We start from the raw sequence: 25,504 nt of genomic DNA, 5'->3' as shown, positions 1-25,504 counted from the left end.
ACAGCGTCAGCATCGTTCGCACAGTCCCCGGGTCGGCCCTGAGAATGCGGGCAGGTGCTCAGACCACACACCCGCCTGCTGCCCTGCACTGGTCCCCAGGCCCACGTCCCACGGCAACTGATGTCACGCCTAACGACAGGATCACTGGCCTCATCTTGTGCGTGGCCTAATTATTTGAAACTTTTTCCTTTTTTAAAATCCTCACCTGGGGATTTAAAAAAAAATTGATTTTAGAGTGAGAAGAAGGGAGAGGGGGAGGGAAAAAGGGAGAGGGAGAGGAAGAGAGAGAGAGAGAACATAGATGTGAGAGTGAAACATCATGAGCCTCTCATACTTGCCCTGACCAGGAATTGGACCTGCAACCTAGGTATGTGCCCTGACCAGGAATTGAACCCACAACCTTCTGGTGTACAGGATGACACACCAACCAACCGAGCCATCCTGCCGGGGTGAAACTTTTTCCTTTGATTGAACAAAAATAATACCCTCTGCTCCAATACTTCTGACATATGTAGGCGTTTCCCAGGGGCTTGTTAAACATGACGATTCCTGGCCCTTGGACCCGGAGACATTGGTTTGGCGGCCCAGGGGAGGGGCCAGGAATGCGCGTGTACAAAAGACGCCCCAACAACTGTGATGCCTGTGGTCCCGGGCCCATAGTCGAGAGGGCGGGAAACGGACACTCATCTGTGTCTTTGACTATTCCCTCACATTTGGGTGGCATCAGGGAGTCCCCTGGGCCCCTATACTGGTCTCTGTCATCGATTTCCATGGTCTCACCCATGAAGAAGTGTCTGTGCAAACGGCAAGGTGACCAGATGTCCCACGGAGACTGAGGGCAAAGCCGATGTGACAGACACCTGTGACATCAGGAGAGGCCTGGGCGTGGCTGAGGAAAGTCTACAGAGCACAAGGCCCTTCTGATTGGACAATGGATCCCACTCTTCCAGACAGAATGCAAGCTTTGCCTACATGTAAGCAGTTCTACTACTGCGGAGAGAGGGGGTTAATATGAGGAGGGGTGACATGTTTTCCAGTTTGGGAAATCTTTGAGCTGCTGGACCTAATCGTCACCTGGCCACGGCTCCGGACTTTCCCACACTGATTGTGGGAGTGCTGGAGGTGCGTCAGAGGTCACGGCAGAGGCCACATAAGAGGCCACGGTGCTTACATGTCCTCTCCCACCCCCACTCATCCACCTTGAGCTCCTCAAATGGCTGCATAAGAGAGACAACCATCCGCCCTGGCCGGTTTGGCCCAGTGGATAGAGGATCGGCACGTACCTTGGTTGCAAGCTCGATCCCTGGCCGGCCTGGTTGCATCTCTCTCACATCGATGTTTCTCTGTCTCTCCACCTCCCTCCCTCTCTCTCTAAAAAAAATCAATGGAAAATGTCCTCGGGTGGATTAACAGCAGCAGCAAAAAGACCACCGTTCTCACCTTTCAGAAACAGACCCTGCTGGAGTCCATCAGGGAGCGATGATGGAGATGCCAATTAACTTGCTCTCATCTTGCTCAGATTCTGTATTTAACCTAAAGGCCCTCGGTCTTTGGGGCGGTTTGCTCAGATTTGATTGCCTTTGACAACCAGAGAAATTGAATCATGGCGTGGAGGGGCTACCCCGCCTGCCTTGGGCACAGAGAACAGATACCAGGAGAGGAAGGGGAGAGTCACTCATGAATTAGTCTCACATGTGTCTTCTCTGGCTCAGGGTTTGTGAGAGACCAAACTATTCTTTTTAAAAATGTTTTTATTGATTTTTAGATAGAGAGGAAAGGAGGGAGGGAGAGAGGGAGAAAGAGAGAGAGAGAGAGAGAGAGAGAGAGAGAGAGAAAGAGAGAGAGAGAGAGAGAGAAACATCAACGATGAGAGAGAATCATCAATCGGCTGCCTCCTGCACGCCCCCTACTGGGGATCGAGCCTGCAACCCTGGCATATGCCCTGACCTGGAATCAAACCTGTGACCTCTTGGTTCATAGGTCCAGGCTCAACCACTGAGCCACACTGTTCTTTACAGAGTTGGGACCAAGTGTTGGCTTCCCTGGGGATCACCTTGAAAATGTAGAAGGATGGATGGAAGAAACACGCGTGCGCGCGTGTGCACACACACACACACACACACACACACACACACCCCTCTGCTCCTGAGAGGGCACGTGCCCATAAAACCCGTCTATATGGCCCAGCAGTGCTCTCAAACCACAGGAAGCTCAGGTATTGAGGCACAGAGGACGAAAGGGCTTAATTTTCCTTCCTTTTGTCAATTGATCACACAATTAGCCATTTAAAACCCACCTCAGCTTTGGAATTGACAAAGACAAAACAAAACAAAACACACCCTAGTTGGAAACAAACTGTATTGATCTTCAAGCCTTTTATGGGCGGAAAAGCTCAACACAGATCACCTTCCCCTTCAGGAGGGGAGTGGCTCCCAGATGACAGACGGGAACCAGGAAAGACGCGTGTGAGGAAGCGGCGGGCTTTCAATGACGTGTTTGGGAAATATATAACCTTAATAATGCCGGGGACGGGCTCAGCGGGGGTGGCAGAGGCAGGTCAGGGATCTGTGCTCTTTAATATCACCTTCCTCTCCAGACGGGCTCGTCGTCCTGGCTGTGAAACAGCGGAAACCAGGCGATGAGTTCAGCCCGTGCCGCCCTGAGTGGGGAACTCGGGGCCCGGGCCAGGCAGGTGGGTATGTCCAATGCGCTGCTTATTATCCGAGGGTGGTCACACGGCCAATTCAGCAGAGTCAGCACCGCCCGGGGCTCCGGATGCCGGAAGGACGCCGTGCCGGGCCTCACTCCATGAAGTGGCCTCATCTTCTGTTGCCTTGTTTGTTTTGGTGATTTTGATTGATAAGCTCTCATTAGGAAATAAACCATCGATTTCATTCTACAATGGAGTGTTTTCCTTAAAAGAAAGCGTTTGGATTAGGAGTTAAATAGCACCAGTAGTAAGGCTTTCTCTGTCTTACAGCATCTGGGAGAGAAGCCGTAAATCAGACCCACCGTGCAGGTGATTTTGGCTGTAATATCTGACCACGTGGAAGGAGCCCCACCTCAGGTCTTCTTTTTAATTTGAGGTTGTATAGATAGAAAACGACAACATTTTTAAAAACCAAGACTTAATGGTCTCATTTCTACAATTAATGGTCTTCAAAATTTTTTGAAAAGATTTTTAAATTGATTTTTAGAAAGAGAGGAAGGGAGAGGGAGAGAGAAATATCGATGTGAGAGGAAACATCCATCAGCTGCCTCCTGCACACCCCCTACCGGGAACTGAGTCCGCAACCGGGGCATGCGCCCAGCCAGCGACCTCTCGGTGCACAGGACGATGCCCAACCAACGGAGCCACACTGGCCAGGGCTGGTCTTTAACTGTGTATAGACTTCCAACCTTTCCCCTCTGAATACACATTAAAATCTTCCTTAATAAAACGTTACCAGTGCAACTAACGCCCCATCACAACCTGCGATAGACCCTGAACTTGAATTTGCTTGGTGCATGTGCAGAGTTCCTTGGGGTAGGACAGGGTTTCTCCATGTGTGGTCTGGTGCCACCAGCTCGAGTCGGTCCAGGTCATTTTGGATGCAGTTCAGCAGGTAACTATGGTAACAGCAGCCCAGCTTCACGCCCTGCCTTCCCTTCACGCCCAGGAGGGGATCCGAGGGGGTGGGTTGCTGTTACCACGTTACCGGGCTGAACGACACCGAGTTCCTCTTCCCTAGGACCGACGCTGAGAAACACCTGTCAGGTGGGACCCGCACAGCGAACACCTGTGTCACGCAGGGCGGGGCCTGAACTGCTGCAGAGAGACAATGGGGTAGTAGCAGCTCTGCGTGTCAGCGTAGCTTCCCTCCATGCAGCTCCCAATCATGTCGACAGCCGCCAACCCTCTGTTCAAAGGCCGGATATTATGCTTTGTATTAGGAGTTGGGGGTGGGGGGAGGGGAGTCTCACTTGAGAACTGTTCTTGCTTAAAATTAAAACCACAACTGGCCAGCGTGGCTCAGTGGTTGAGTGTCAACCTAAGGACCAGGAGGTCAGGGTTTGATTACCGGTCGGGGCACATGCCTGGGTTGTGGGCTCCATCCCCAGTGTGGGGCGTGCAGGAGGCCACAGATCCATGATACTCTCTCATCATTGATGTTTCTATCTCTCTCTTCCTCTCCCTTCCTCTCGGAAATCAATAAAAATATATAAAAAAAATTAAAACCACAAACCCAAATCCCGAACACACTCTAACCAGCTTGAAAAATGAAACCAGTGAAATGCAGGAAGTCAGACAAGGGATGGAATTGAGAGCCCCCTGGCGCCTGTCAGGGTCCTGCTGTCTGAAGTCCTTGCCCCGGGGGAAGGGGAGTATCTGCCCATCAGATGCTGGCCCTGCGGTGGCTCAGTCCCGCCCGCTCCCCCTCTCCTTGCTGACCCGTGGTGACCTTGCTGACCCGCGGTGACCTTGCTGACCCCCAGTGACACTGTCCGCACCATGGGGGCGGGTGGGGAGGAAGAAAATGGGCTTTAAAAGTGGTGTTAACAACAGACAGAATCACAGTGACAGGTCAGAGACGGCTGTTCTGATGGCTGACCTTCCGGGCGTTTCTATCACATTCACATCAGGAGGTGAAAATGAATACAGGGCCTTCTCTGATAAATTAGTCTCTTTGTAGCTTTCCAAGATGAATGAAATCCAGGCCGGGTCCTGTTTCGGTTATGCTACCCCATGTGGGTGAGGGCGGGGCTGGGCCCTGGGACGCCCCTCAGCTCCTGGCAGGGGTCTTGCGGGGTTCAGAGTGGTTTCTCGCCTCTCGGGCTTTATGGGGTCGGTGGACGTCACTGCTTCCCTGGGGCCTGGAGGGCCCTCGGTGCACCCACTTCCCGTGAATGCTGGTGGGGTTAGGCCCCAGGGCTGGCGACATGTTCCCTCGGACGCCCCTGACCTCCCTCCATGCACGACTTGACCAGACAAAGCTCCCATTTGTCTTTCTTCCCACTTCATCTAGAAGAATAACGGGAGGGTCCGAGGACCTCTTTGGGGACGCCGACCCCACCGAGCTCTAACTCTGGAACCAACCAGTTCTGCCCGGCCACCAGGTGAGGTGTCCTACGTCACAGCCGGTCCCTGCTGGTCTCAGCCTCCTGTCTGCACAGCCTCCAGGCTCTTCCTGCTCAGCCCTCGCCTTCCCCCATCTTTTGGGGATTTCAGTTTGTTTTAAAAATATCTTTTAAAATTGATTTTAGAGAGAAAACAAGGGAGAGAGAGAGACATTGCTGTGAGAGAGAAACATTGACTGGCTGCCTCCTGCACACCCCCTACTGGAGATTAAGTCCACAACCTGGGCATGTGCCCTGACAGGAAATCAAACTGTGACCTCCTGGTTCACAGGGCAATGCTCAACCCCAGAGCCACACCGGCCAGGCAGGCATTGCCATTTTATTAAAACATGACAACAGCTACTACTGTTTCCGAAGTCCCAGGCACGCGCTAAACACGTAACGTGGGTTATCTCAGTCACCGCAACATCCCACGTGTACGAGGTCAGCAATGCTTGTCGCCATGAAGGCTGGTTATGTGTCCAATGTCCCAGGCCAGCACATGGGAGAAATGAGGCCCAAAGTCAGATCTCTCTGACCCCACACCCAACCCTTAACTGCTGCTGACGGCTGCTGCCTGCATAACATCTCCATAACTGACAGGTGCTCTGCGACAGGGCTCAGCGCCCTCAGATGCCCGGGGCCTGGCTGGTCCCTGGGCCCCCTCAAACTGTGACCTCCTGGTTCACAGGGCAATGCTCAACCCCAGTGCCACACCGGCCAGGCAGGCATTGCCATTTTATTAAAACATGACAACAGCTACTACTGTTTCCGAAGTCCCAGGCACGCGCTAAACACGTAACGTGGGTTATCTCAGTCACCGCAACATCCCACGTGTACGAGGTCAGCAATGCTTGTCGCCATGAAGGCTGGTTATGTGTCCAATGTCCCAGGCCAGCACATGGGAGAAATGAGGCCCAAAGTCAGATCTCTCTGACCCCACACCCAACCCTTAACTGCTGCTGACGGCTGCTGCCTGCATAACATCTCCATAACTGACAGGTGCTCTGCGACAGGGCTCAGCGCCCAGGGCTGCCCGGGGCCTGGCTGGTCCCTGGGGCCCCTCCCTGGCTGAGGGCTACCCGGGGCCTGGCTGGTCCCTGGGGCCCCTCCCTGGCCGAGGTCACAGACATTAGCAAAGGGCTCTGCTACTGCCCGGGGCCTGGCTGGTCCCTGGGGCCCCCTTCCTGGCTGAGGGCTGCCCGGGGCCTGGCTGGTCACTGGACCCCCTTCCTGCTGAGGGCTGCCCGGGGCCTGGCTGGTCCCTGGGGCCCCTCCCTGGCTGAGGGCTACCCGGGGCCTGGCTGGTCCCTGGGGCCCCTCCCTGGCCGAGGTCACAGACATTAGCAAAGGGCTCTGCTAGAGTTTGTTTTACCAGGACCCTCTAAGCGCCTGCCCTTTGCCCTGTGAAGCAGAGAGAACATGTGGTCAGATTCGCCGGTGCCATGGCCCCGAGTGGATAATTAATAGACTGAAGTCACGGAAGTCATTCTAAACACAGACCTACTCTGGCTCCGGGCTTTCCAATTTTCAGCGGCGCAGACATGCGTGTTTCGAATAAAAAGGCTTCCCCAGATGGTCGGACTTGTCCAACTTCCCACGTGGCCCCGGAACATGTAATCAGGTGATTCCTAAGGTTCCTCCGGAATCACCATTGAGGCCAATATCCTTCCTGGACATTTTTATTTGCCTGAGGCCCTCTCACTTCACAGAGGGCGCTACGCAGGGGCAAGAAGGGAGTCATAGGAGGGGGCCCAGGCATCTCTCTTATGGAGAGACAGACACATGAGTGAAAGAATCCTGGTGCGGCAGGAAGAGCCAACGGACCAGGATTCCCAGGTTCATGTCCCTTCTGCTTCCCGTGACCCCGGAGCTCCACGTTCCTCAGTCAGAGCTTCGCCAAAGTGCCTTCAACTCAGAAATTCTACGAGGAGGCATGAGATAAAGCAGCAGAAATGCAGATGACACGTCATTGAAAACCACACCCCTCACAGCTCCCACTCGGGGCTCAGCCCAGCCCATCCGCCGGGTGCGATGCTGGGAGCGTGAGGGACGACCAGGTGCATGGAAATTTCTATTCCCTCAAAACTGGCCGCGCAGCCCAGAGGAGGTTGTTAGCAGATTAACCCACAGCCTCAGCCCCTAGGACCCAGACGGCGCCCTCACGCATCGCCAATGTCGCTGCTGAAACTGTCGCTAAAAACAGGCTTTGAGTCGTGGGTTTTCAGTGTTGGCCCAGTGTTCCCAGGCATGAGTCTGGAATCTACAGAGACTTGAGATGTAATGAAAGGACTGGCGATACCGTGAGTCACACCATCCTGCACACAGGGCTGTGGTCCTCAGGGCTGAGCTGGGGGATTCGGAAACGAGGGAGCCTTTCCGTCACACCCGCCCCGACAGCCCCTTGGGACGATCTGTGGCAGTGTGTTTGCCACGACGAGTTAATTTAGAAGCAGCGACACCTGCACAGCGGGCTCTGAGCGATGCCACGTCTACAAACCACATGACTGGGCATGCGGACCTGTGTTCACGCCGGCGACCTCCGGGTCCTTACCCTTCACCACCAGGCTCCCCGTGCTGCTCGCGGTCCCGAAGTGGTTCGTGGCGACGCAGGTGTAACTCCCGGCGTCGGCTTTCGTCACATTGACGATCCTGAGGCTCCCGTCTTCCGAAATGGTGATTCTGAAAGCAAAGCGGATAAACCCCGTGGTGAGGCTGCCTCGCAGGACCAACGGGCAGGGATTCCTGTCGTCTTTCAAACGGTAAATCACGGTTCATCATTTGACAATTTCCTCTCTTTTTTTTTAAGTTTTAATTTAAGAAAAAAGTTTTAATTTTTAAAATATGTCTTTATTGACTTTAGAGAAAGGGAGAGGGAGAGAGAGATAGAAACATGGATGAGAGAGAAACATGGATCGGCCACCTCCTGCACGCCCCCTAATGGGGATCGAGCCCCCAACCCGGAATTGAAAGGATGACGACTTGGTTCATGGGCTGACGTTCAACCACTGAGCCACGCCAGCCAGGCCGGATGATCTTTTAAAACACAAATTGGATTATTGGATCGCACCCCTCACTCCCAGACTCTAACCACTTAGCACACCAGCCAGGACCCTGTTGTTTCTAGATGAGGTTTTGAAGTTTCCATTTCGTTTTAGTTTCCCCGCCTTCTCCTATTGGCCGACCGGTAGCTATTAGCTTGATATTGAACTTGGTGCTCCTCCAAACACTCATGACCAGTGATCGAAGGAGATGAAAGGAACTGGAAGTGTAGATCCGCTCCTGGCTCCGAGCAGGGGGGTCTTTTTTGAAATCATTGATGGTATCAGAGAAAAGAAAAAAATGACAAAGCAGAGAGGAGCAAAAAATAAAAGCGGGACACGGGACTCCATTTTCCCCAACGGAGAGAGGTCATCTGACTCACCACAGGGTACATCACCTCCTGCAGGGAGAGGCGGCCTCCGCCCCCCGCCCCCATCCCCGGGGAGTTGGGGCCCACAGAGGACGGGCAGATCTGGAATTCTGCCATAAATCGACTCACTCTCGCTTCGTCCGAGGCTCTGGGCTACAGACACAGAGGAGCTGGCCTTGTCAGTCCCATGAATCACAGCTGGCGGGGGACATGGGACCTTTAAAAATGCTGACCTTTGCTTTTGGGGCCCGAGTGACAGGTGACAAAAGCTGCCACCTGCACCATAACCCACCACCTGCGGGAGGGTCATCCCCTAAAGGGGACCGGGGTTTTCTGAGCAGTTCTGCACGGAGGCTCCAGAGATGGGGAAGGGGCAGTGTGTCCTCGCCTGCCTCCGGGTCACAGGGACACGGCCCTTCTAAGAGAGGCCCTTTGACATACAATGTAGAGGGGATGATGGGTTCCTGTCTCCCTCTCAATAGGCAAGCAAGGGATGGATCACCCTGCCCGGCCGGCGTGGCTCAGTGGTTGAGTGTCGACCTATGAACTGGGAGGTCATGGTTCGATTCCCGGTCAGGGCACATGCCCAGGTTTTGTGCCTTATCCCCCATGAGGGGTGCGCAGGAGACAGCCAATCAATGATTCTCTCTCATCATTGATGTTTCTCTCTCTCTACCTCTCCCTTCCTCTCTGAAATCAATTAAAAAAAAAACCTAAACAAAGAACAACCACGTGTCTGGTCCAGGGCAGAGATAGTAACTCAGGTATATCAGTGATCAGTGAAGTTTGACAAGGATGGGGGGGGGGTGTATGGGTTAAAAAGAACAGATCGCTGTGAATCTGACCCAGTTAGAGCAAAGCACAGGATAATATCAAACCCTGTGTGCGCTGTCTGTGTGTGCAGCGCCTGTGTCACGCCTGTGTGTGCGCCTGTGTGTGCACCGATTGTATGTATAGCGCCTGTGTGTGCACCGCCTGTGTGTGTATCGCCTGTGTGTGCAGCGCCTGTGTCACGCCTGTGTGTGCACCGCCTGTGTGCGCACTGTCTGTGTGTGCACCGACTGTGTGTGTGCACCATCTGTGTGCACCGCCTGTGTGTGCCGGGCTTACCCACACACCTTTCTCTAAGAACCAGCACACCGCATTTCTCACAAATCTGGTCCATGAGTCTCTTGTGGGAAGGGGAGCTTGGAAGGATGATGAAAGGAATGTAGTTAGGAATCCTGAAAGCAGGGGTGACCTCAAGCAACACACCAAATGGGTAGCAATTCTTTTCAAAGAAGGCAGCGCAGTGAATTATTCAAATTGGGTAATGCTGATCATAACAAAATGAGATGGGCTGATGTCAGCCCAACAAAGCATGCCTTTGTCACTTCATCTGTGCCCAATGTCTCAGGTCAGGGGACACAGAACTCTGAGACAGGGTTGCCTGGGGCCGGTGATCAGAGCGAGATAGGGAACTTAATAGAAATGTTCTTGTGTGTGTGTGTGTGTGTGCGCGCGCGCGCAAGCGCACATGGGTTAGGACCAAAGGTCCAAAACTAAGAAACAGAACGACCATTAACATTTATGAGTTACACGAGGGATGAAAAACCCGATGTTAACGGCGAGTTCAGCTCTTAACAATGAGGTGACCCGAATAGTAAGTGACTGGGGAGACTCACTTGGCAGTGGTCAAATAGCCCAGGGAAAGCAGATGAAGAGAATGGAAACCACAGGAGGTCTGCATAATGAGCAGCCGGCCAGGAATTAGAGCTGCAATTAGACCCCTGTGCTCCGAACAGGGGAACAGGGAACCGGGCTGCTTCTGCAGGCAAAGCGCTCAGGGGCTTCTGCACCCGCCTCCAAGACAGTGCAGGGGGCCCACAGGACAGCCCTGCGGCGTCTCCTCCTCGCTGCTATTTACCACCCAGTTTGCAAGTTTTTACAGCGTCTTTTCTTGTTGTTGTTAATCTCACCTGAGGATATTTTTCCATTGATTTTTGGAGAGTGGAAGGGAGGAGGGAGACACAGAGAGAGACACATCAATTGGTTGCCTCCCACACAAGCCCCAACCAGGGCTGGGGATTGACCCTGCAACCCAGGTATGTGCCCTTGACTGGAATTGAACCTGGGACCCTTCATTCCACAGACTGATGCTCTATCCACTGAGCCACACCAGCTAGGACTTCACAGCATCTTAGTCCCACTGCAGTCGGAATGCCCTGCCATTCCCGAAGTCCCCGTGGAGGAAGAAACCCCTAAAAGCTACTGGAAAGTGAAGTTCCCAGGGATGCTAAAACCTGAGAGGAACCATTTTCCTTTTGTGAAATTAAGCATAAAATTTACTTTTAGAATAGAAGTTGTGTCTTTGCACTTTTCCATGGTGTCTTTCTCCAGGCGACGCGCTCCCAGGTTCCCACGGCTACCAAATGACTTACTCCAAGCCCTCCAGAATCCCACGTTGTTTTTAGGTTACGGGTACAAGCTGGCCTAGTTTGGAAAATGTTTGGCGAATGTACATTACGGTGTGCTGGGCTCCCGGCCAGCTCATGTGACATCACCGAATCACTTCCAGGTCATTCACCAGGGTCACCCGTCGGAGGACAGGGAATGAAGGACAAGCACAGGCGTGTATGTTTATGTGAAAAGCCTGCCTGGGAAGAGCTGTTGCAACATGCCTTTGAGTTTCTCTATCATCGAGCCGTTCCTGGGCCATCCTGTGCCCATGGGGCCACGGGCATCTCAGAATAAGCCCGGAATCATTAGCTATGAACAGATCGTCCTCTTCCTCATTTCTGCAGCCTCTCCGATGATCAGACGAGGGAACCCAAAGCCCTTTGGTCTTGGCCTGCTCCGTGTAGCCGGGGCGGCATCAGGCCACGGGCGTTCCTGGGCACCTGCTGCCTGAGAGGCTCCGGATGCGAGAGGAAAGCAGCCGCGCTGCTCTGGTCACGGGGCGCTTGTGGCGTGGATGTGGCCGGCTCACCTGTTGCACCTGGTGAATGGATGCGCCGGGGAGGTGACGTGCACCCGGGTGGAAGGTGGGGCCATCACTCTTCGGGAGGTGAGGGACCCCAAGTTAAACTCTCAGCTGTGTCATGAACGAGTGTTGAGTGAAAGATAAATTCTAAGCTTTCTAAACTTGGTTTCCTCATCAGTAAATGAAGCATTGGGCCCGGCTGGCCGTGGCTCAGGGGTTGAGTGTCAACCTATGAACCAGGAGGTCACGGTTTGATTCCCTGTCAGGGCACACGCCTGGGTTGCCGGCTCGATCCCCAGTAGGGGGCATGCAGGAGGCCGCCGATCCATGAGTCTCTCTCATCATTGATGTTTCTCTCTCTCTCTCTCCCTCTCCCTTCCTCTCTGGAATCAATACAAATATACTTAAAAAATACATGAAGCACTGAGTCACTTTAGGGACTTAAACAGCTTAACTGACGCAGGTGCTTTGAGCACTAAGCGTGCCAGGTGTGCCCCAGGCTGGTGTTGCTGTGATGAGCCCGGGATCTCTGGGTCCTTTCTCCAAGTCTGGCCCCTGGGCCAGCGGTGCTGGGATGCCCGGGGGCTGCTAGGAAATGCAGAATCCCGGGCCCCAGTTCAGATGTTCTGAGCCAGAATTTTTATCTGAAAAACACTCCTCGATATTTGTATGCTCCTCAAAGTCAGAGACGCGCTGAGCCACATAGGAGCGGACTTGGACTTGCAACGCGAGTCTCCCGGTTCTCAGAGGGCAATGCATGGGAGAATCGATACAGTCACTAAGCCGATTTAGTGGGAAAGAAATATAATTGGAAGACTGATTTATTCCCAGGGGCTGCTCCTCACTAATCGATGGCCCGAGACAATGTGGCAGTCCGCTCCAACCGTCCTGTGAAGAATCAGCGGCCACCTTCCCCGTGTCCTCGCCCGGAGAGCCACCGTGGGCCCCTCAGCTTCCTTCCCCCAAGTCCCACCCTCCCACCCATTCCCGTGTGCTCCCGTTAGCGGCAGGCATTTCTGTCCATCGCCACTGAAGAATGCGGACACGTTCGCCCTGGGAAACAAAGGCCTTGGGGGGCCGGGGACCGTGGGGACAGGAGAGGGCAGCCTTCCAATATTTAGAAAAATGTTTGAGAAATAAGCTGGGATTTCTCCTGCACCACACCAGGGAGCTGGCTTCCAATGCAATGACAAAACCCTGTTTATGGATAAACATTTTGATAAAAATTCCCTAAGGGGTACAATTCTCCACGACAGGCATGAGCTTCTTGCTTTCTTTTTTTTTTTTTTAATTGATTTTAGAAAGAGCACGGGGTGGGAGGGAGAGAGAGAGAGCGAGCAATGTGAGAGAGAAATATGGATCAGTTGCCTCCCACATGCGCCCCAACTGGGGATCGAACCCACAACCTTTTGGTGTACGGGACGATGCTCCACCCAACTGAGCCACCGGCCAGGGCAGCATGAGTTTCTTTCACTGGAGGCATTTCCAGCACCAGAGAGCTGCACGGGCTAGCTTTTCTTGGAGGGCATTTACGAATCAGAAGGATGCCTAACTGATGTTTAAGGTCCAGACACCTGATAGCTCCCAAGGTCCCAATGACACCTCGTACGTAGTAACTTACATTTTCAAAGGTAATTGTCTCTGGCATGTTTCTGCCAGTACATGCCCCCCGAGCTGGAACAGACTCTGAAGAAATAGGCCCCGGGTTTTATAGGAGGTGCCACTAAAGGCAGGGAGACAAAGATTTCCAGTATCAAATAGACTGAAAACGTTAGAGCATGTTTTCTAGGCCAGTTTCTCTTTAGAAAAGGTTTCTCAAAGGTTATTCTGTGCAGATGGCTTTGTTTCCACCCTCAAAGCGTGATGCCGCGGCTCAACCACCGTCTGGCCGCTTCATTCTCTCCAGGCCTCGCTGACAGCACTGCAAAGGGTAGCAACAGCCTGTGTCTCCCCAGCCATCAAACAGAGCTGCTCTGCATGGCCAAGAGGGTGGCCATGTTCTATTGTTGAGGAGGTTTGGTTCAGGGATGGGTACATCATCTCCAGCGGGAAATCAGTAACACTTTATAAAGTAGGCACTGAGGCAAATAAAAATATTTTTATGTTTGTGTAAGCCATGCATGCTCTCAAGGGTGGTCACTTGCGATACTGAAGCTATTTCTATAGTTGCTGAAAAACTACTGTGGAAGACACTGTCCATTGTATCGTTTGAAGATGTGCATCAGCTAGCTATCACTGCATAACAAATACCCCCCCCCCCCCAAGCTCTGTTGCTTAAGTGACAAGCATTTCTTTGGTTTACATGCTAAGAGTTGGCTGGGGCGCCAGGTGTGACTGGGCCATGTGTCTCTTCCTTATCCAGCAGGCTTCCTGGACCTTGTTTGCATGGTGGTGACAGGTCTTGAAAAGCAGCCAGGGAAAGCTCCAGTGTGCAAGCACTTTTGCAGCAGTCACATGCATACATTTTGCTAACATTCCACTGGCCAAAGCAAGTCCCACGGCCAAGCTCAGGGTCAAGGTGGGAGAGCACTGACAAAGGGCATGGGTCTAGGTAAGTTAAAAATACAATCAATCTGCTTCTGGATTCAAGGAATGAAGTTAATTTATGATTTAATGTCAGAAGAAAGTCATCTCTTTTCAAGACTATTTTTCAGGTAATGAATTTTACTGGCTCACTGATTTCCCTTTTGGCTTGCGATACTAGGAAGCTCAAAATATTAATATGTATTTAGTTAAATCATTATTAATGTATTAAAGGCCCAGTGCACAAAATTTTGCACTCAGGGGCAGAGGGTCCCTCAGCCCGGCCTGCACCCTCTTGCAGTCCGGGAGCCCTCAGGGGATGTCCGACTGCAGCTTAGGCCAGCTCCCCTAAGGGTGTGCACTAACTGCCAGGTGGCAGCTCCTTCATTGAGTGTCTGCCCCCTGGTGGTCAGTGCGCATCATAGCGACCGGTCATTCTGCCTTTTGGTCAATATGCATATTAGCCTTTTATTATATAGGATGTTTTCCTCTTCTTCTACATGGTCTAAATGTTCTACTTTAATAATCTGATAGTATATATCTTGTATTTTAAGCTGCCTCAAGTATTTTTTGTTCTTGTTTTTGAGAGAGCTAGATGAGCAAAAAATACTTATATGTAGTTAAGGTTAAGAGAGAGAGGTTCTGTGTTTTAAAGGGCCATCGATCCTTATTACAAATGACATTCTCCTAGTTCTACTGTGAACCAAAGTGACAGGTGTACGCCTCAACCCGTTTTTCAAGGAATTATCTCAAACCAATTTCCTCTCGGGATGGAGCCTTGAACAACCTCCACAGGTTCAAAAAGAGAAACCTTTTATAATTCAGAGCCTACACCTCCAAAGGTGACAGATGCAAAGAAAATTCAGCTGAAAATGAAGCTCTTCATTTCATTTCGAAATATCTTCTTCTGAGGGTATCAGGAGACACATTTCAAAGGCCTTTGAAGGCAGAGCCGCAGAGGTGCGTGACCGGGTCTGGGGCACGGTGCCCGAGCCTGGGCTGTTGCATTTGATATACTCACTTGAAGCATTTTCATGGAAGTTGTACCAAAGTTAAATAGAACCAGAAAGTTACTTAAGCTGGTTTAACATTTCCCATTTATTTCCTCTCCACTGACAGCAAACTCTCAAAGCTGGTGAGAGAAAAGAATTCATAGGTGGGAGGTGTCTTTGGAGAAATTTCTCTCTGGAAGAAGCCAGAGGATTTGTACAGATCCCAAAGTATTTCTGATGAGCCCAAGATTTCTTTTTGATAAATCAGTCACTCAGAAATAAACAGGATGGGTCTGAAGATAAAGGACCAGTTTTTCCCATGACCTGTGTGATGGGCTAGGCATCCAATCTACTGGGGAGGACATGATTTATATTAAAACTAGAGGCCTGGTGCACGAAATTCATGCACAGGTATGTTCCCTAGGCCTGGCCAGTGATCAGGGCTGATTGGGACCTTCCGGTTGCCGGCCAGGGCCTCCCTTCCCTGGCTGCTGGCCGGGGCCTTCCATCATTCCGTGCCGCCCCTGGTGGTCAGCGCACGTTATAGCGAGTGATTGGTCTCCTAGTTGAACTCCCGTGGGGACGACTTGCATATTAGGCTTTTATATCTATAATAATAAGAGCATAATATGCTAATTAGACTGGATGACCTTCGGGACAAAGCTTGCAAGGGAAGCCGGTGCCGGCAACCAGGGGAAGGAAGGCCCGCTCTTGCATGAATTTTGTGCATTGGGCCTCTAGTATATAGATAATGAGAAGATTGTGGATACCAAATCTGAAAACCCAGGGAGCATTCCTCAATGCTGTGTACAAGATCCATGCAGAGGGATAAATGTGACACAGCTTCTAGCCAAGTCACAACCAGCCTGAAGAATTCGCAAACCCTCGTGTGGCCCTGAGGATGGGTCCCATCACACTGAAACAGGATTGCGTATTTAGACTTTTTTTTGTTTTGTTTTGTTCATCCTCACCCGAGGATATTTCCCCATTAATTTTTTAGAGAAAGTGGAAGGGAGGAAGGGAGACACAGAGAGAGAAACATCAATGTGGGAGAGACACATTGATTGGTTGCCTCCTGCCTGTGTCCTGACCAGCCTGCAACTGAGGTATGTGCCCTTGACCAGAATCAAACCCTTCAGTTGGCAGGCTGATGCTCTATCCACTGAGCCAAACCTGCTAGGGCTGGGCTTATTTATTCTTAGAAAACTGGCTCTAAAATTGTTATATAGGGTGTAGGCATAGCACTTGACAATGAGGTTGCTGCAGAATAGCATGTGAACGAGTGAGCTGATGGACTGATGACCCCATTAATCAGCGAGTTCCCTCAATAGCCTACAGAGCTCGCCTGCGTCCCTCTCTTGTCACCGAGAGGAAGGACAGGTTCTGTATTGAGGTTGAAACACTTTGTGCCCAGGACGGAGCTCAAAGACCCAGGTAGATGTTGAATATTCTGTTCTAGAGTTTGGAGAGGAACCTGGCTGGAAACATACAGTTGGACTACGGATGAGGTGCAGGTAAGACACCTCCGAAGAGGGGACAGACAGACAAGAAGCCAAACACTGGCCCTGGCTCAGCTGGGAGGCTGCAGAGACGGGGATCCAAGCCACACAACTGAGGAGGAGGGGCTGGGGCCGGAGGAAAACCAGGGTCTTGGATGAGAGTCACAATGGGAGGCCGAGGAACGCGTCCTGGTCAATGTGACCTTCACTGAAGGTCACTGACTGTAACACCAGTGGCTTCGGGGTGGGGGAGACTTCTGGTTAGGGCTGCCCGTCAAAGACATGGGGGCACAGCGCGGACACGTGGAGGGGAGGGTGGGAAGTGGGAGCAGAGCTGGACACGCTGAGTCTGAGATCGCATGGGACCTGGAAGTGATGGAGTTTTGCTACAAAACTATCCTAAACAGGCAAATGAATTCATTAGAAGGAAAAGGAAAGCCTTTTGTCCCAGAGCTTTTGGATTTCAAGACACAAATCCGGGATCACGGGCAGGGAAAGGGGCTCGGGGGGCCTGGTGCCTGATGGGGAGTCAAGAGACTCGCTTCCCCGTCTCTGCTCCCTGTTACCTGGCCCGCTTCCCTCCAAGTCCCGATACCACGGAGGCCACAATGAGCAGCAGGAGCCCTGCCCAGGCCCTGCCTGTGTTCTGTCCGCTTTCACGAGGTTCAGGCGTCCCCCCTCCCCCCCGCCAGGCTCTGGGGGCTTCACCGCGGGTAGGTTTGCAGGTGTCAGAGGGTGTCACATGACCGATGCAATGGGTCCAACAGGAACGCGGCTGCCAGCCCCAGCCCCAGCCCCAGCTCAGGGAGGGAATAGCCACCCGGAGTTTCTAGGTCAGGAGCCTCTCACACAGCCGCACCGAGCACCTTCTGTAGGGACGAGTTTAATTAAGACGACAGATGTCACTACTGCGCAGTCCTAGTGGGCCCGGCTTAATTGGACACTCCTTCACCCGCTGCGCCGGGCACAGACCAGTCCAGACACCCACTTCCCGAGCAGGAGGTCTTGTGTTGCTTTCCCCCTGCAATTACATGGAATACGCAGCACACCAGGTGGGCATTCGCTACCAAGAGGCGGCTTTAAGGGCACTGGAGTTTCACATAAACGATGATGTTCGGACAGGACCGTTTCCTGGTGTCAAAGGCAGGTGGAATGTTTGGCTTCAGGAGCAAAGACAGGCTGAGAAGCATGCAGGAGAAACGGCGAGAAAACCTCATGGTGGCTGGGGGGTGGCGGGGTGGGGGTGGGGAATGAAGCCAGGTGTTTATAATGGAAGAGGCTCTGGCGTTCAGATGTTAAAATCGTCTGGAAAGAGGAATGATTGACAAGCTGCCACCGCGTCTGCATGATGGAGGGACAGAGACCGAGAGAGAGGAAAGCAGCGGGTATTAGCAGGGGCTCTGGGGAGACCGAGCACCGAGATTCTACTATTGAAGCCTCCGCGGGAAAAGGCAAAGGACCCCGAGCGGGTTGTCAGCAAATGGGGTCTCGGCAGCCTCCCCCCGCGAGCCCGAGGGATTGCTAACCTGCCTGTCCCCCAAACTGTCCCCCAAACTGTCCAGGTGCCACCAGGGCCAGAGCAGAGCTGGGGGCCACTGCCACCGGGGCCCCGCGGGGAAGACGACGGGTCAGGGGTGAGAGCAAGTTCTCACGACACGCTGTCCACTGCCCGTACACTTGAAAAGAGGCGCATTCATGATGCTATAGAGACACACTCCTTTTTCTTTTCTTTTTTCATACATATGTTTTCGCCCAGCCGCTCTGGCTCTGTGGTTGAGCATCAACCTATGAACCAGGAGGTCATAGTTCGATTCCCAGTCAGGGCACAAGGCCAGGTTGTGGGCTCGGTCCCCAGTGGGGAGTGCAGGAGGCAGCTGGTCAGTGATTCTCTCTCATCATGGATGTTTCTCCCTCCCTCTCTGAAATCAATAAAAACATATTTTAAAAAAATAAAGCTTTGTCCAGCCCTAATACTCTTGCTCTGCAGTCAATCCTCTACATCAAGTATGTCAAACTCGTGGCCCGTGGGCCGCATGTCTCGTGTACTTGGCCTGTGTTAGCCTTTGAGTTTGACATGCTTGCTCTACAGGGGAGCTATCCCCAAGGCCCTAACATGCTCACACCAGGGGCCACAATCTCTCCATGAAAGATACACATCCTCCAAGGAGACGGGGCCTTGGGGCCTCGGGACCCTCCGTGTAATACACTCCCCGCCTGGAGTGGAAAGAGAAGTGGGGGATGATTTCTGGGTTTCTAGCTAGAGTGACCAGAGGGAGATGAGGAAGCAGAGGTTTCGGGGGGAGGCTGGTGGCCAGGCGCGGTCTGTGTGGGTGTGGGGAGCACCACTGCTCAGGCAGGATCGGGGGCTGCAGACGCACCCCGGGAGCTGTCAGCGTGGACAGTGTTTAAGCCGTGGGAGAAGCGGGGGCTGCCCGGGGCAGAGTGGAGGCAGGAGAGGGCAGAGGCGGCGAAGGGGGAGGAGGAAGATGCACTAAATGAGGATCAGGGGAAAGGGACGAGGCGGGCGAGGCGGGCGATGAGGACACAGCAGGGCGCCCCGGGAGCCGCGTCCTTGAGAAAACGAGAAGGGTCACCGTCGTTTTAAAGCTCGTTGTTTCTTCTGAGTCAGAACATATTGAATTCACCCGAAAGCATTTTTCTTGGTGTTAAGAGCCGTCAGCCTCATTGCTTCGGTAACAACTTCACGAACCCTTCGGACACACCGTCTCTCCTGAATAAAACGCTTCAGAGCAAATCGATCGCTGGAGAGGCGTGTGTGGCGGGGACGGAGGACACCAAAGGCGCCCGCCGAGTCCCACCCGCCTCCGATCGCATGGCCGGCTGCAGGGGGCCGTCCAGGCGTCCTTCCTCATCCCACCCTCACCCAGGGCCACTTGAGGAGATCGTGGTCAAGGCCGTAGCCCACGAAACTCCTGGACCCCCACTTCCAGGCTCACTTCTCCGTGCCTTTCCCACCCTTGCCTCCTCCCGCAGCCGGAAGGACCATCCTCCCCCCAGTATCTGATCCTGGGTCCAGTACCCCCTGTCTCCTTAAGAACCCCCTCCCCTCCCCACACCTTTACCTCCTTCTTTACCGGTGGATTTCCTTGGCTCCCAGTGCCCCCAATGCCCTCCCTCCTAGTAAGATCCTGGCCACAGCGGGCGCTCCGGCCCAGGGCACCCCATCTCCCTCTGTTCGCACAAAGTCCTCCCTGCACCAGCGGCCTATCTCACAGCCTGCAGAGCTTCTGATCATCAAAAGTGCTTATTTCCAGTTTACTTCTTTAAAAAATGTTTTTCCCTTTTTAGAGAGGGGGGAAGGGAGAGGGAGAGAGAAACATCCATGAGGCCAGCTGCCTCCTGCACATCCCCTACTGGGAGTAGAGCCCGCAACCCAGCCTGTGCCATGACTGGGGAACCAAACCAGTGACCTCTTGGTTTCTGGGTCGACGCTCAACTGCTGAGCCACGCCGAGGATGCTGCTGGACCCTGAGCCTCCCTTCCCTGCGCGTCCCTCGCGCTGCCACATGCGTCCGTGTGGACTGGATCGCCTTTATCCATGTGCGCAAATACTGCCGCAACAGCGGGAGTTTATAAAACCCCAGCAAGGAGGCCTTGTGATTTCCATCTTCCCTCTCCTTCTCCGACTGCATGAGACGGTTTATAATTTTTATAACTGCCCTGACCGGTTTGGCTCAGTGGATAGAGCGTCAGCCTGCGGACTGAAAGGTCCTGGGTTCGATTCCAGTCAAGGGCATGTACCTTAGTTGCGGGCACATCCCCAGTGGGGAGTGTGCAGGAGGCAGCTGATCGATGTTTCTCTCTCATCGATGTTTCTAACTCTCTGTCCCTCTCCCTTCCTCTCTGTAAAAAATCAATAAAATATATAATTTTTATAACCATCACATTAAAATGAACCCCCTGCGTACACACGGGTCGCTATCTTGTTTTGCTGGTTTCGCAGAATCTGCGGGGAGAAGCTGCCTTTAGGTGGAGGACTTACTCAAACCCGAGTATAAACCCTCAGCGCCCTTCCCTGCAGGCCCCAGGCAGAGCCCCTGCCGAGACCTCAGGAGCGAACAGGTGTGTCGCCCCTGCCCGGGTCTGGCTGAGCGTTAGCCCCGAGCATAGCCCTCCACGCAGAGGCAGGACGAGCTGTGGCTGCAGTGAGGCCTGGGTCTGCCGTCCTTACAGACATTTGGACACAGACCTCCCTGAGCCCTGCTGCACCTGCCCTGCGGGGGCCTTGGAGCCATCCCTCTGATCCAGGGGTCTGGGACAGACGGACGGAGGTTGGGGTGGAGGGGGGGGCTCCGGGGCTGGATGTGGAGCGCAGGGCGGCTACCTCTGTGTCCCCGCGAGCACGCGCACATGAAATGGACAGCGCTCCCCGGATGCAGGGCCAGTTCCAGCTGAGCAGGATGCCGGCTGCCTGCAGGCTGTGTGGCCTCTGAGGCAGGCTTCCCATTATTATGGAGACGAACGGCTTCTAATTATTGCAATAACGTCATTGCTCCCAGGGCACAATTCCTAACAAGAGACTGCGGGGCGTGAGGGGATCCAGGAGCACAGACAGGACAGGAGCTCCAGGCGAGAAGCCCAGCGCCCGAAGCTATCACTCTCCTGCCGGCCTCGGGGCTCCGCCTGGCAGACAGCGGCCCCCAGCCCGGCTGTCAGCCTGGAATGCCCCGCAGGCTCGGGCTGCCCTGCGCTGGGATTTCCCTCCTTGTACTACACGGATGTCACCCCCTCTGAAGGCCTCTGGGACGCCAGGCAAATTACAGCCACGGATTTCACTGCGGAATCAGACTCCAGTGCCTGTGGATGAGACACCGAACGTTACTCCTATCCGGGTCGCATGTTCTCACACGTTAGACGTGATCTGATTGTACTGCGGGGATCGGGCGAGCCTGGGCGTGGACTTCCGCCTGGGAGATGCCGTGGATACCTCACCGGGCCTGGACACTGTCCCCACGGCCTGGAGTGCTCAGGTCGAGGTTCCCGACCCAGCGCCTTCCTCAGCTGTTTGGCTGGGGAGCACCGGGTGCTTGCTCCTCCCCGGACCTCCCTGCTCCTGGGGCGACCCCCACTTGGTCGTAGTGTAGAATTCTCTCCACACTTTTTTGGATTCAATTTGCTAATATTTTGTTGAGGATTTTTGCATTGAGGTTCTTTTAGAGCCGGTGGGGGACCTTTCATCTGCCCAGGGCCACACAAAATTACCCACTTAGAAATCAGCCTGCTGTATTGGTCAAACATTTCATTCCCTCCCCACTCCACCCCCCAATGCCTTGGCAGGGCCAGGCCATGTGACTTCTCGGGCCTTATATGGCCAGTGGGCCGGACGTTCCCCACCCTTGATTTAGATCTTTGGCTTAAATAGATAAGGCCAGTGTGAATATGATTTCAATTTCTAAAGGCTTGAAAAACCCAACATAAAAAATATATTTTAAAAATAGTTCCCGTGTGAACATTAAACCAGTATTTCTGAATGTACATACACCAAGATAAATACAATATCACCTATGCTTAAATAAGATAAAACCTTATTAACTATGGCAATGTTGTATCTTAATTTCTTGTAAACTCATTGGTGAGCAGTTGGTTAGTGAAAATTGAAATTAAGTATCACTTAAGAGTAGCATTTGTCCAAGTCTTTCAAAATATAGACTTTAGGGGTCAGAGGTTCTGTTTCACCAAAACTCTGTTTATACCAGTATTTTGTACTTAAGAGAGTAATACTTTTTTTAAGTCAAATGTTAAAGACTTGCCTCTTGAGTTTTAAAATTCTTAACATTTCAAAAACAATGTGGGCTAACAAGTCAGTAAACTAGAAGCTATAACTAACACCACGCCGTCAAAGAATGTTGCCTTTTGTGTTGGTCTAACAATTTCAATTTTTTCCTGAAACAGGGATTCTAAGCTTTTTCAAGCACGGATGCTATGGAGGACTGCTTTTGCTCACTCACCCACTTAATTAGGGGTCTCCTGTATCAGAGTAAAAATGAGAAAAACAGCAGAATTTCTTCTGCCAATGAGCAAATAACGGTAAAATCTCTCCCGTCTCTCACCCTTCCCAGGAATCACAAGACGTGCGATTGAGTTTGTCTTTCTCAGACGTTAAAACCAGGCGCGTCCTCGGTCCAGGGGTGTGTGGTCCATAGTGTGCAAACAGTAACACACAAAACTTAGTTGCTGACATTTAAAAATTAAAGTAGTTCAAATGAAAGTCCAGATTTCTAGCTTCTCTTAAACAGTGGGAGGAAGAGAACCCCATATGCGCCTCTCTGTGACATCTACCAGCCCTGGAGTCATTCACAGGACCAGCATCCATGTGTCCGCTCCACATACTCTGACACAGCCAGGATGTGTGTGTGTGTGTGTGGGGGGGGGGGCGGGCAGGGGCAGCGCCCTGGGAACACGGCACCCCACAGTGGGGAGAATGGGCATCAATGCTGGTGCTCTGGGTCCTGCTGGGGAACTGCAGTGTCAGGTGGTAAACAGCAAGACTTGAGCAGTGACAGGCGCTTTCCTGAGTTGACATGTATCTTTAGTGCCAGAGAAACAACGAGGCAATATCTGAACCCTATTAATCAAATCAGAGTAGAAAAAATGCCAATCAGGGGAGACAGCAGAGAGAGGGACGTCACGTGGTAGGAATAATCAATGAAATCCACTTATCAAATAGATTTCTCCATATTGATACACCATTTTCCCAAAGGCCATTGAATGGACTCGTAGCAATGGTTAAGTTAAGCGGAGGCAGCAGTCATGGCTACTGTTCAAAATGTTAGCTCCTGTCTTTTCTTCTAGGCAAATGGTGAGATTGTATTTCCCTGCTGGGTTGAACTTGGGCAAAATCATGTGACTTGTTTGGACCAATGAAACACGAGTGAAAACATGGGACATGCTTTCATTGATCAGCTGCCTCCTGCACACCCCTTACAGGGGACGGAGCCCACAACCCTGGCATGTGCCCTCCTGGTTCATAGGTGGATGCTCAACCACTGAGCCATGCCCACTGGACCATGCTTTTTCTTTATATCATTGATTAATTAAGACTTTTAAGATATAGTCTTATTCTAAGCACTACCTATTCGTTATATTTCAATTATGGAGTATGTTTTACGAGGCATCAGAGTAAATACATAACTAGTAAAAGTGATCTGACACGACCTTTCAGGAAACACAGACGTGAAATAGGAAGGGAACGAATGGTTAGGCGGCCAAATAAGAAACTGCTCTCCAGTTTGTGTGGGCTCCAAGTTTTATGTTTTCATTCCTCACCTGAGGATATGTTTTTGTTGATTTTTAGAGAGAGAGGAAACGGAGAGAGAGAAACATCAATCGGTTGCCTCTCGAATGTGTCCCTCACCAGGAATCGAACCCACACCACAGCCTTTTGCTGTACAGGACGATGCTCCAACCAACAGAGTCAAGCAACACGGGCTGTTTGGGCTCCAAACGTGAACGCCATGCCAATCTTTAGTGATCCATTCTATACTGTTTTCTTGACATAACAGAAGCCAGAAAGGGATGTATATTATGAACTTAAAATGTGTGTGAATACACCGTATCAGGTATGTTTGCAAAATCGTTAATAAGGATAACATCGCCAGTGCAATGATCTAATTTGCATATGCAAATCCAAAGGTGCCCGGGTGCAAAGGGTAGATGCACTCAACGTTTTACAGGCTTCCCCATTGCATCCTTGAGTCCCTGACCTTTAGCATCAATTAAAACCATTATGGATGCAGCTGGTAAGTGTTATCTTATGGGTAACCCTTGCATAATCACCATTTCCAACAGACTGAGTAGATTTCAGAAAGGGGAGGTACATTTTATAGGAATAACAGCTAAGGAAACGTCTTAGAGATGCCTGCCATTTGCTGATATGAGTAACTGACATCTGACCTAAAACCTCAAACAATATATATATATTTGTGATGTATAAACGACATGCATTCTAAATGTAGTTCAAGTATAAGAATCACACAGGTGAAGAGTTTAGAAATCAGTTAAAACCCTGTTGTTTCAAAAAGATGTGATTAAAATAATCAAAACCACGTCATCTATAGAATGTGTTTCGGGATTAGAGATATTACCTTCAAAAAAGGAGAGGCTAACAGGAGACATAACAGCGGCGGCCAAATATTTGAGGGGGTGTCGTAGCAAAGAAGAACTGCATTGATTTGTTCATGCAAAAGGAAGAAGGATGGAGAAAGGTGGGGAATTCTACCAAAAGAACATTTAGGCTAAAATTCGGAGAGAGAATCTGGGCTGCTCATCTCTGGACATTGCATGCTGTCTCTCCGTGCAGGAGGGCTTCGCAGACTTTTTTTTTTTTTTTTTTTGATCCTCACCCGAGGATATTTTTTCCATTGACTTTTAGAGAGAAAGGAAGGGAGAAAGGAAGGGGAGGGGGGGGAGAGTGAGAGAGACATCAATGTGAGAGAGACCCATCCATTGGTTGCCTTGCCACACCTACCCCAACTTGGGGTTGGGATGGAACCTGCAACCCAAGTGCGTGCCCTTGATCGGGAATGGGACCTGTGACCCCTCGGTGTTCGGGCCGACACTCTAACCATTGAGCACATTGGCCAGGGCGTACACTGTTGACATCAAAGATGATAAAGACCACCCTCTTCCCAAGCTTCAGTTCCCTGATTATCACTTAGTCTATGAACACCAGACAGTGAATGGCCCCTTCTAGAACCACTAAGAAGGGACCAAAACGTGACTACAGGCCAATCAAGTATTAAAACATGTCAAGACAGTACCTCTCACTTTCTCTCAGCACGACCCGTCCTTTCTTCCAGGTGTAGATGGGTTTTGGAGATGCTTTGGGCTTGCACTCAATGACGACGTCGCCGCCCACTTTGACAAGCGTTACCCTTTTTAAGAGGGTTCTTGAAAAATCTGGGCCTGCAGCTGGAAGAGAAGATAGCAAACAATTCTTTTTTTAAAATACAGTTTTATTGATTTCAGAGAGGAAGGGAGAGGGAGAGAGAGAGAGAAA

The 25,504-nt window shown here is 51.8% G+C and overlaps 1 protein-coding gene across 2 annotated transcripts in view; it reads right to left on the bottom strand.

The window, feature by feature from the left end:
- CNTN4 (contactin 4) overlaps nucleotides 1-25,504 on the bottom strand; it is a 387,684-nt gene that overhangs the window by 26,000 nt on the left and 336,180 nt on the right. For both annotated transcript variants that reach the window (XM_005881887.2, XM_005881885.2), the window contains exons 12-13: nucleotides 25,266-25,416; nucleotides 7,652-7,779 (exon numbers count right to left, since the gene is read on the bottom strand). In XM_005881887.2, coding sequence (XP_005881949.1) covers nucleotides 7,652-7,779; nucleotides 25,266-25,416 — 279 coding nt within the window. The remainder of the gene's footprint in view (nucleotides 1-7,651; nucleotides 7,780-25,265; nucleotides 25,417-25,504) is intronic.

This window comes from Myotis brandtii, unplaced genomic scaffold, assembly GCF_000412655.1.
Source record: "Myotis brandtii unplaced genomic scaffold, ASM41265v1 scaffold693, whole genome shotgun sequence".
In the NCBI taxonomy this organism is placed as follows: Eukaryota; Metazoa; Chordata; class Mammalia; order Chiroptera; family Vespertilionidae; genus Myotis; species Myotis brandtii.
The sequence above is the reverse complement of the archived record's forward strand: the minus strand, read 5'-3'. Positions and strand labels throughout refer to the sequence as shown.